At 38.9% G+C, this 11319-nt stretch overlaps 1 protein-coding gene across 1 annotated transcript in view; it reads right to left on the reverse strand.

Moving 5' to 3' along the window:
* LOC145988397 (ubiquitin-associated domain-containing protein 2-like) overlaps positions 1-11319 on the reverse strand; it is a 41397-nt gene that overhangs the window by 8261 nt on the left and 21817 nt on the right. The window contains exons 6-7 of the mRNA XM_083123280.1: positions 4611-4835; positions 1227-1341 (exon numbers count right to left, since the gene is read on the reverse strand). Coding sequence (XP_082979406.1) covers positions 1227-1341; positions 4611-4835 — 340 coding nt within the window. The remainder of the gene's footprint in view (positions 1-1226; positions 1342-4610; positions 4836-11319) is intronic.

Here is an 11319-nt window from a genome sequence, read left to right on the forward strand (position 1 = left end):
TGAAATGCGAGATTAAATAATGCTTTACTCACAGTCTCTTTCCCTTTTTCTGGGGATGAACGTTGACTGCCTGTCCATCATTGGGTGGAATGACCTCTCTCCCTATTGTTGTTCCTTACCCTCGGGTCCAGACGGGAGGAGAGGGTGGATGGCGAACCTTGCTTCGGTCCATGCCCTCCTGCTACTCCAGCTGGTGTCACAGCCTCCGACGGAGGCATGGAAGGGGCAGGTGGAATTCCTTTGTCACGTTCCTGAGAGACAGGTACTTCGTCCGGTTGCATACTCTCCAGGTTGCCGAGTGAGTAACGCTTCCTGTCGATGAACAGATACCATAACTGCAGGTATGCATACCTTCCTTGTTTCCTGGCCTCGATCATGTGGTACTGCAGCTTCTTCCGTTCTTCTTGAACCTTTGCAGAGTAGTCCTCCTCCAAATACACACGGCTTCCTTTCAGTTCTTTGCTGTTGCATAACACTTCTTTCACTTTCTTTTTGTCCGACAGAAATTTGCATATCACAGGTCTGTTCTTGTTTCCTTGCTTCTTCCCGAGACGATGCACACGATCGAGACCGAGCTCACCGAGGGACACTTTGAGCTTTCCTTCGATCATTTCCTGGATTTTTGCCTCGGTCATGGCATACGATTCACGATCTTCTTCTTCGATGCCACGAAACATGAGATTTTGCCTTCTCGACCTGTTCTCTTGGTCCTCAACATGCCATTCTAAAAACTTACAATATCCCTGTAAGTCACTCAGTTCAACTGCCAACTTATCCATATCCTATCCCATGCTTGGTGACAGTATCTTTCATTTCCTTGATTTCATTCATAATAGCCTCGTTCGAACTTTGGAGAGACTTGAGGATATCATGGATTTCACTTAACTCGCTTCTGTCTACTTTCGGGGGGGGTTACCTCGACGCCACCAACGATTAATATCGTCAGTATCACCAAGCCGTAAGCTTGATAACATTTCGACGGTTTAACACTGTCACCGAAGGATTCTTGTCGGGTCTTGAGGAAAGCCCTCGATGCACAGAAGAGTCCGATCTGTGCTCGGTACACGGCCAACGACACACCCATTTCCGCGAATGTCAGGTAGCGCATCCCGCAGGTAGGACCTCAAGAAAACACGTCTGCACTCCGCATCTCCAATATTATAGTCCCTACATAAGACCCCTCTGTTCCAATAAACAATCATTACACATCACATACAAGCTCTTACCTTCATTATTACTTTGGTTGTTTCTCCTATTTCTTAAAAATCCACCAAATATTGCTCCATTTTGGTTTGGCCAATAGTTTTCAGGACCAACAAGGGTTTCAGCATACCCTTGACCCTAGAATTAAAATTTTTCTTACAATTGTGAAGAAAGACAAAAACATTCAAAAATATTCACATGCTTGATGCTACATGAAAATAAAGTATGAAAGATGAAATAACTTATGACATGTGCAGATAAAAGACGTGGAGCTTGTATTAGCATCACAATACATTTTCTGCAGTCATTTCAAACATTTTCCACAGGTGGCCTGCAGAATGATGATGCAATTGCTTCGATTGTTGTCAGCTGTGAGCCAAGCTTCAGCCCAGAACAATGTGAGTGTGTCATCTGATGGCCAACACGTGACCCTACTCCAAACCTCTGCCTTGGTAAGAAATATCTCTGGATCTGATCTCTCAAAGAATAACCCTACATTAAAATAAAAATTTTCAGAGAGAGCGAGGGAGAGAGAAGGGGGGAGAAGGAGAAAAATGTTTATAACATTTTATTTGCAACCATCAAGATTGAATGTATAATGGCGAAAAATGTAAAATCCAGGGTTCCACTATAGTAATGTGATTTTGGCTATATTAGGTGCCTACTTTTTGTGCATGTGCGAGTTTTTAATGGCTTTAATCCTGTTCTTCAATTCTGTTGTCTAAACATGAGTTTTGTGAAAATAAATCTGTTCCTGTATGCAGACAAATGAGGCGAGTTTCCTTTTCAAGGATGAGTGCTAATGGAATTTGGAGGGAGTCATGTTTCAGACATTGCAACAGAGCATTCAAGAATGCAAGGATCTTTTTATAGCCACTATTATTCAGCACAGTAGGAAAACAGGGATGCAGAGGGGTGTATTATTTTGTTCATAAGTCATGAATCAAAAGCAAATAGTGCTTGCTGCATAATTTCTTTTGGAGGGCAGAGTACATTCAAGATTTGGCTTTCTGTGTGTGCAAATACTTGGCAACCATCACTGGCGGCTTCTTTTTGTGTTGCATCAGTGGTATACTACAAGCACTGCCTCCAGGAAATTGTCGAAGTAGAGAAAAGTATTTTTTCACCTTCTTGTACTTGATAAAGTAAAATTGTTTTTTATAACCATAGGCTTATAGCATAATCTGTACTGAACAAAATGAGATATGACTTGTTAGTATATTATTAGTTTCAGAGATATAATTGTTTAAAAAAATATCTCCTTTTTGGTTATATACAAGACATGTTCCTATCTTATGGAAAATATTTTTTTCCTTCAAAAATTACAACAAGTACATAGTTTTTGTAACTGGGATGATTCACATAAAAAGTAATATGGATGTACCCTTTCAACCCTATCATAGTGTTGCCTCCATTAGTGAAGGCTGAAGTTAAACTTTGTGATTTTTTTTCTTTTTAACTTTCATCCTTTTCTTCTTCTACTTGATAAATCAAAATTGTTTTTATGACCATAGGCTTATTGCCTAATATACACTGAACAAAACAAGGTAGGATTTGTAACTCTACCATTTGCAGTTTCTGATATCTTACATTTTATTTAAACCAGCGTGGAATTTCAAATGCATTACTATTATACAATGGTAATTAGTGAATACCACTCAACACATAAAAGTATGCATAACATAATTTTATAAGTTTTTATGTCATAAATTAGTTGTGTTCACATATTTTCTGCTTATTCATGCCCTATTATTTTTTGCAGGGTGTGAAAGTATGAACAAAATCAGCAAATAATGAAACTGCATGTGAGATACCTTTTAACTGAGAAACTCGGGAGTAAAACTTCATAACCCACATTGAGTTAACATTAGTTGCTGCACAATAGTGAATGAAGTCAGGAACACGGAAACAAATGTAATGTAAACCACAATGTAATGGACAAGCTTTCACCTGTGTTTTTCACAGTTTCATATTTTTGCGAGTTAAGTTTTACTTCCGAGGCACTTAATTTGCAACATGCAAATAACTTCAATTATTTGCTTCAGCTTCTGACTTAACAAGCATACAAAAAATTACTTATTCATCAGTAATGTTTAGATATTTAATAGTGAATAAGAATGTATTTTCCAGCCCAAGGCATAACATAGTTTCATGCCAAATAGAAAAATAAACACATTTAAGTGCCTGTAATAACAAGGTGTCTACAAAAGGTCCGGGGTTCGATCCCTGGCCGGTTCAAATCCGGGAACTTTTCTAACGTTGGAAGCGGTCCCGGCGCCCACCTAGCATCGAATAACATGGGTACCTGGGGGAAACCCTGGAGGGTAAAGGTGGTCAGGGGCGTGATGCTGATCACATCGCCCCCACTCACGACCAGATCAAGAAAGTATGGGGCATTACCCCCACACCCCCTATACGCCTTCATGGCGTGGAGCTATGCACAGGGGAGCACTTTACCTTTTTTTTAAACCTACAAAATAACAAATCCAAAATTCTTGACCTTTTTTTTCATTTTTCTTAAACTTTATTTATACAACCCCTACTTAGGTAAGATTGGAAATTAGCAATAAGAAAAATAAATATTTATTTAATGAAAAACCCCTACCAAAAGGCCTGTGAAGATGAAAACTGAAGCTGTATTTAACACGAGAATTAGATTTGCTTTATCTATTATCCATTCTGGACTGCATTTGGCACACTAATGAGGCTCTGGCATCAGAGCCAGTAAAATTTATGTGCAGCTTGTGTTGTCATCCCAATATATTTTTCCTTGTCCCTTCATCCATCTTATCTTACCACCATTTATTGTCATCTTCGAGATTAGCCACTGTGATAGCAAAAATTCTTGACCACAAATATAATTTCTTGATCTACTTGTTATTTTTGTTTCTTCCTGACTTTCATGACTTTCTTGGCTGGTAAACACCTGAATAACTATCAATAACATTAGAGTGCTGCAGTGAGACTTTTCACTTGATCGTGCAATAGTTCGAATGAACGATGCTAAATAGTATACGGAATTGAGAGCCCTTTGCTTGCCATGATGTCACCAGCGAAACAATGAGCAGCATACATTCAAAATCCGTTAGTACATGTAGAACCATCATTTATCTGTGGTAATAGGCTTTCAAATATGGATTGTGAAATGCAGTGAAATTGAACATAGTCATCATCTCCATGTTAAAATGTAGTTAAGTCTATCTTACCAATACACAGTGATATATGAAAATGAAATAAGTGGGTTGAAACTACCAGACTAGACAGACATTTTACATATATGTTACAATATGTTCTATGATTACAAGCGAGCTAAAGTGGTCCCAAGTTACATAAAATGTAATCATTTATATATTAATAATTTTTTTGCATTTACCCAGAATGTAGACTGATGTTTGCAATGTGCTCACCTGTCTTCTGAATTCCCTTGCCCTATTGAGAAGAACTTGCTGTTCCAAAATTTCCAACTGTTGTTGTCGCTGTATTTCCAAAGTAGCACCAATGGGACCTTCCTGAGGTGCACCAGACTTTAAGATCCAACCTAATGTAGCTGAGCTAACTTTAGCTAACCAATTAGGAACTACAAACCACTGCTGTATATAGAATATATTATAGCGGTAAGCCAATCCTGCAACCTGCAATTATGAAAGGAAGGATAAGTACAACTGAAGCAATTAAATGTCTTAACTGAATTAAACTTACAGTAACAGGCAAATGTAAAAATCATTTAAGCATTGTTGTCAACTAGAGAAAATGTCTAAAGTTCAAATCACCAACCTTGAGACCTTCTGTAAACAAAACCACGTGCATGCAGAAAGCATTGCAAACTCATAGAAGTAAAATAATTCACACGAAAATCCAGTGTTGTTATAGGATTCATTACGTAAGGTAAAACAACGGCCAATTTGTAGTATGGGTAGAGGCACATATTTTTCGTAAATAAAAAAGCAAAATTTCGGTACAAAAACAGACTCGATTTCGGGTTTAAAAGCGGTAAATAAAGTAAAATTTCAGTGTTATAATAATAATAATAATAATAATCACATCAAAAGTGCTATATAAAATGACATTTTGGTTTTAAAATTGTGAATATAATCCTAAATTTGATTTAAAAACTGCAGTTATTACACAAAATAAACTTACCCCTTCTAATAGCACATTTATGTAGTTACCAGAGTATTAAGTTTATTCCTGTGTAAAGGGGTCCAATTTTTACAGCAGAATTAATCAATTTTCCGTGAATTGCATAACTCACAGGATACTTCAGACTTCAGAAAGTGTCGGATCAGGATATAAACAATAAATTTCGTGTTTAAGAGTATATTTCACATTTTGCAGTTCATTTCGCATTATTTCGTGACAAAACAGGGTAGAAAAATGCACCTCACACCTTTCAGAAACATGAAAAATTAACATTACACAATGTTACTTCATATTTCGTGTTTTCGTCACAAACGAAATTTGGATGCCTCTAAGTATGGGATACACTGTACTTATTGCTTCACCTTTATGGTTTGCACCAGTAATCATTTCCCATAAATTTGGCTTCTTTGTTGAATGCGAATTGAATATATTTTACTTGCAATTTTTTAGACAAAATGATATAACATGGTAATGTATATTTCTAATGTTTGATATAGATAGGAGTGTATTTAAAATTTGTTTGTAGATATTATGTAAATTGTATCTTATGTAAATAAAATATATAATGGGCATAAACAGCCATATGCAATGCTGTAAGTCCAATAAATATATTGATGATGATCAAAACAAGACAAAGAAAGTTCGTAAATTTATTGCGGTTGAAAACTTTGACAAGCATCCTAATAACGATTTTTGTTCTGCCAAATACACATAGTGCACTTCATAAAATAACTTCGTGACATGGCAAGGCAAGATAAGTGTGAACATTTTGTAGGAATATGCATTGTAACTTTCAATGAGCTTCGAGATTTGTGTACATAATGCTATTTTATAACATTGCTTATTTTCTAAAAATAATCATGTGAACGGCACGGAAGTAGTGCCACTTTCAACATGGCAAGTTCTATGCATGCGGGAAGGTCTCAGTGTTCAGTGATACATCGAATCGGTGAGACGGTTTGTTTACAGAAGGTCTCAGGGTTGGTGATTTACACTTTACATCCAGGGGTAGAAAAAACTTAAAATAATTCAGGCGCCAGCCCTTTCTTTGTGGGGCGGGTATAAATGGTCCAAAAATGCCATTAATAGAACTGAGATAAAGCTACACATTTTAAAACAATTCATAAATTAATTAACGCAAGACTGGATTAAAAGTAATTAATTTTTGCGCTGGAATGGCCTTCACTATCATATCGCCCAAGATTTTAAAATTCTGCTAGCAACATTGAAAAAATAATGGCATATTTATTATTCTGGTTTAATGATGCATGTTATACAGAAAACACACAAACATTAAAAAGCACATAATGTACTTGTTACTTAAAAAAAGTAATAGAAATTTCCATAAGTGAAAAAGTATTAAAACATATATTTTTTAGAACTAAATTTGAAAATTCAGGAGCGAGGTGAAAATTTTCAGCTGCCAGGGCAACTCGGCACACTGTATTTTTCTACCCTTGACTACATCAGTGTTTCCCAATCATTTTCCTTTCATTTGGAGCACAGTTTCATTTGTTAACAGTTTGTTTCAAACACTCATACATGGAAAGTGTACATACAATCACATGGACACGAGTACTTTTTTTATGTCTAATTTCTCCCATATATTGTGACACACCTGTTAGGAAGCCATGGACTAAATGCTCAGCCAGCAATGACCAAACAAATTAAATATTATTTATGTGTAAGGAATCGCAAAATAATTCAGATATATGGGTGTACTGCTTGCATTGTAGAATTATTCCTCTTGTAGTTTACAGTTGTTACAAGCATTTAAACACATTCTGATGTAATGTTTTGGGAGAACACACCCTTAAACAGACATTTGTTTGTACTGTACTTGTGTTTAAGAGTGTAAGAGAATGAGAGGATTAGAACAGAATGGAAAGAGATTCAGCCAGAAACTGGAAGCAGTGAAAAATGCAGGAAAGAAAAATGTGTAGTGGTACATGACCAATAATGTCTGATGAAGGTAGTGTGTGTTCTCTTGAAACGTTAACACGAAAAAATGTGTTTAAATGCTTAAAACCGTAAACTACAAGAAGAGTGATAGAAATGTAGCACAATAAATTATTTCTGTAGGTTGGCAAGAATTTCACAACTTTCACAAAAAAAAAGCTGTCGTAAATCTTCGAAAGCAAAGCCACATTCAAAGTAGACTGTGAGCCTCAGACTATTGATTAATATTAACACATAAGTATTCAATTGCAATTACTGTATAAGACATCAATTTACCAGAATTTCACTTTAAAATACTGAAAGAATTATACCAGAATATTAAAATCTTTAAAAACTTTTTCCACATACAGTGGAACCCAGTTTTTACATTCCCAGGTCTTCCTTCTCAATACTCTTCATGATCCCAATCAAAATTTAAATTTCCCTAGATTTTACATTTTCCTGCATTTGAAGTTCTTTTTTATTACCTTGGGTCCCCTAAAAAATACATATGAAATCAAGTTTCAACTGCAATACTGGTGCAAAATTAATGAAAACTTCAAATTGTATAGTTTTTTGGATAATTGCATTGTGAAAGTGTCATAGGTATTTTTGAGGACCCTCAAAACACCAAGACTCCAGAAAGGATCAGCTGATTCCAACTGATTATTTCCAATACTGATACCTGGCCGCGGTGGCTCAGTCGGTAACGCGTCTGACTACCATGCTCAAGGTCCTGGGTTCGATCCCCGGCCGGTTCAAATCCGGGAACTTTTCTAACGATGGAAGCGGCCCCAGCACCCACCCTGCATCGAATAACATGGGTACCTGGGGGAAACCCTGGGGGGTAAAGGTGGTCAGGGGCAGGCACGTATCCAGGAATTCCTTTCGGGGGGGGGGCTCAACACCATTTTTTAAAGGGTATAGTAAGAACCTCACAATTGCATATTTTAGACCAGTGGTGGCAATTGGGTTCCAAAACGGGGGGGGGGGGGGATGCGGAGGGCGTTGAAGGAAAGTTTACTTTCTCTTGGTAGACAAGGCTTAACATTAAGAGGTCATAATGTTGAGGCAAAAAAATGGGGAGCAACTATCCCTTAAATCGTCGCCACTGTAAGGCTGTCATTTTAATCAGAACGTGAAATCGGAACATTTTTTACCACTCGACTCCTCTGTTTCCATGCATTAACATTGTGTGCCAGAACCATCTCAGTATGTGTGTTTGTCCATTTCTTCTCATCAGGCATCAAAACATCTATGGTGTCATTGAGTGTTTTTACGAAGCTGTTACACATGCACGGGATGGACAATCCACTCGACAACGCGAGATTCAAATTGTGGGCTTCGAACTGGACGCAGACAGCTCTCGAATATGTCTCTCTGATTCGAGCCTGAATACCACTAACGTGTCTTGTCCTTCTATGTTTACAGCTCTTATAAAAGCCGAAACCCACCAAATTGTTCACATTCAGGCCTTAGCACTCACAAGTGTTCAAAAATGCCTGTCACAGCTTCCGCTGTCTTGTCATACATCGGCACGAAACAAAGGAAATCTTCTCGAATACGACTGGATCACGAAACAATTAATGCACAGTGAAAACCCTTCCGTTCCCAACACATCTAATATTTCGTCTCCCAGTATGATAAAATGCTTACTCATTTATCTCCAGTGACGTGCCCAAGGGAGGGTTGGTGAGGTCATAACCCCATTTGACCCAGTATTCCTTATTTTTTTAAAACATAAAAGAAGAACGTTAAAGAGAGGAAGATATGACAAGATCAGGACTGACCACCAAAAATAGTAGGTACGCGTAACCCTCTCCCTTCCGAAAATCCTGGGCACGCCACTCTTTATCTCGGACACATTTTTAAAAATCAACTCACCAGAAGTTTTTATCATTCCGTATTGGAGATTAAAGTAAGATGCGTTCTTCCTGCAGGTTTCGATATGATCCTTTAGGGTGCTGTCGTCTGCCTGCCTTCACACCTAACCTTAACAAGGCACTAATTTTCCATCCTTGTGACTTGTATTTTCAAGACTTAGGAAGGTTTCAGACCGAAGGACACGCGATACATGTCGATTGGAATGGGACAGCCAATCAACAGCAACGTTTCACACCGTAGCGACACCAAAGGCCGCACAAACCTAATTTCGACTTGTGAAATCCTCAGGCGACACGGTGTGAAATCTCCCTTAGTAGGCCACTGTCATTGTCACCTCGATGTATAGATCGACCACAAGGAAAAACACCTTGGGACGAGAAGTTCCCGTGCAGCTTTCCCTTCTTCCCTCCACCTCGGCCCATAAGGAAGCATGGTCCACTCTCCCCCTCCCCTCCTCGCGGGGGTACGGTGCACAGAAGTCGCGGGTCTGCGCAAGTTGTTTTGCTCGTGGTTCCACTATAGTAGCTCTTGTTGACCACAGAAGAAAAAAATTATCCTCAACCGGTGGGAATGGTCCTCAGTTTTCTTCTCTCTCCTATATTTTCTGTGCTTGTTCACTATACAGGCAACACCTTACGATTTGATATACACAGGATATGCACTATGTAGACATTTTAACGAAAAATCGGTTGAAGTCAAGGATGGCTAGGTGGCTCAGATGGTAGAGCCCTGATTCGGGTTCTGGTAGAGCCTGCAATTTCCGCCTAAAATGTCTACATATGCAACATCTTCTTGCTTTCTCTTCTCGACATTCATAAAAATTTCGGCTGTCTCTTTATGGTAGTTAAGTGTTTGAATGTGTTTCGAACCCAGTAAGCTTAAACAAAGTATTTTTATATACTATGAAATTCTCGGACTGCATATACGAAATTTAGTTCTGGCAAAAGTAAATCATCACTGAAAACTTTGATTTTCAGTTGATATATGCAGCTTATTTCTGTTTTAATAAATCACTCCAATATCCCGGTACTGCTGAAATATTCACGAGAGAGAGAGAGAGAGAGAGAGAGAGAGAGAAGAGAGAGAGAGAGAGAGAGAGAGAGAGAGAGAGAGAGAGAGAGAGAGAGAGAGAGAGAGAGAGAGAGAGAGAGAGAGAGAGAGAGAGAGAGAGAGAGAGAGAGAGAGAGAGAGAGAGAGAGAGAGAGAGAGAGAGAGAGAGAGAGAGAGAGAGAGAGAGAGAGAGAGAGAGAGAGAGAGAGAGAGAGAGAGAGAGAGAGAGAGAGAGAGAGAGAGAGAGAGAGAGAGAGAGAGAGAGAGAGAGAAGAGGAGAGAGAGAGAGAGAGAGAGAGAGAGAGAGAGAGAGAGAGAGAGAGAGAGAGAGAGAGAGAGAGAGAGAGAGAGAGAGAGAGAGAGAGAGAGAGAGAGAGAGAGAGAGAGAGAGAGAGAGAGAGAGAGAGAGAGAGAGAGAGAGAGAGAGAGAGAGAGAGAGAGAGAGAGAGAGAGAGAGAGAGAGAGAGAGAGAGAGAGAGAGAGAGAGAGAGAGAGAGAGAGAGAGAGAGAGAGAGAGAGAGAGAGAGAGAGAGAGAGAGAGAGAGAGAGAGAGAGAGAGAGAGAGAGAGAGAGAGAGAGAGAGAGAGAGAGAGGGGGGGGGGGGGGGCCTTCTCCCCTCGACCACAACTAGCACTACACTGAGGGCCCGGAAGTTCTGCTGTTGTCAATGTCTTAATTTTCGAAACACTATATCTTATAAAGCAACCAGAGGACGCTGACTGATCACTAATCGACTGTATGAATTGTCACACTTACCTCTGAAATCTGATTAACCCATTCTTTGTACAGATCAACCGAAAAATTGAATCCGCGTATTTATATCCTCATTATATTTTAGAACGTTCCGCAGATAAAACGATTCGTTAATATTGCCAGTAGTTGACTACTTCTCTCATTCAAGAACGTGCCCTCTCCCGCCTTCCAGAGATTAGAAATTACAACGAATCGCCCTACGTGTGGCGCTACCTTTGCTGTGCAGCTTCCAAATGGTGATAAGTCTCTACATAGTGCGCTGCGACAACACCGAAAGCGCAAGAAAAGCTTACGTGCAATATTATCAACAACAGGGTTATAGAACATTCTCAGTCTTGTCTCGATAATTGG

Source organism: Lepisma saccharinum, chromosome 5 (genome assembly GCF_977018435.1).
Source record: "Lepisma saccharinum chromosome 5, izLepSacc3.1, whole genome shotgun sequence".
NCBI lineage: Eukaryota > Metazoa > Arthropoda > Insecta > Zygentoma > Lepismatidae > Lepisma > Lepisma saccharinum.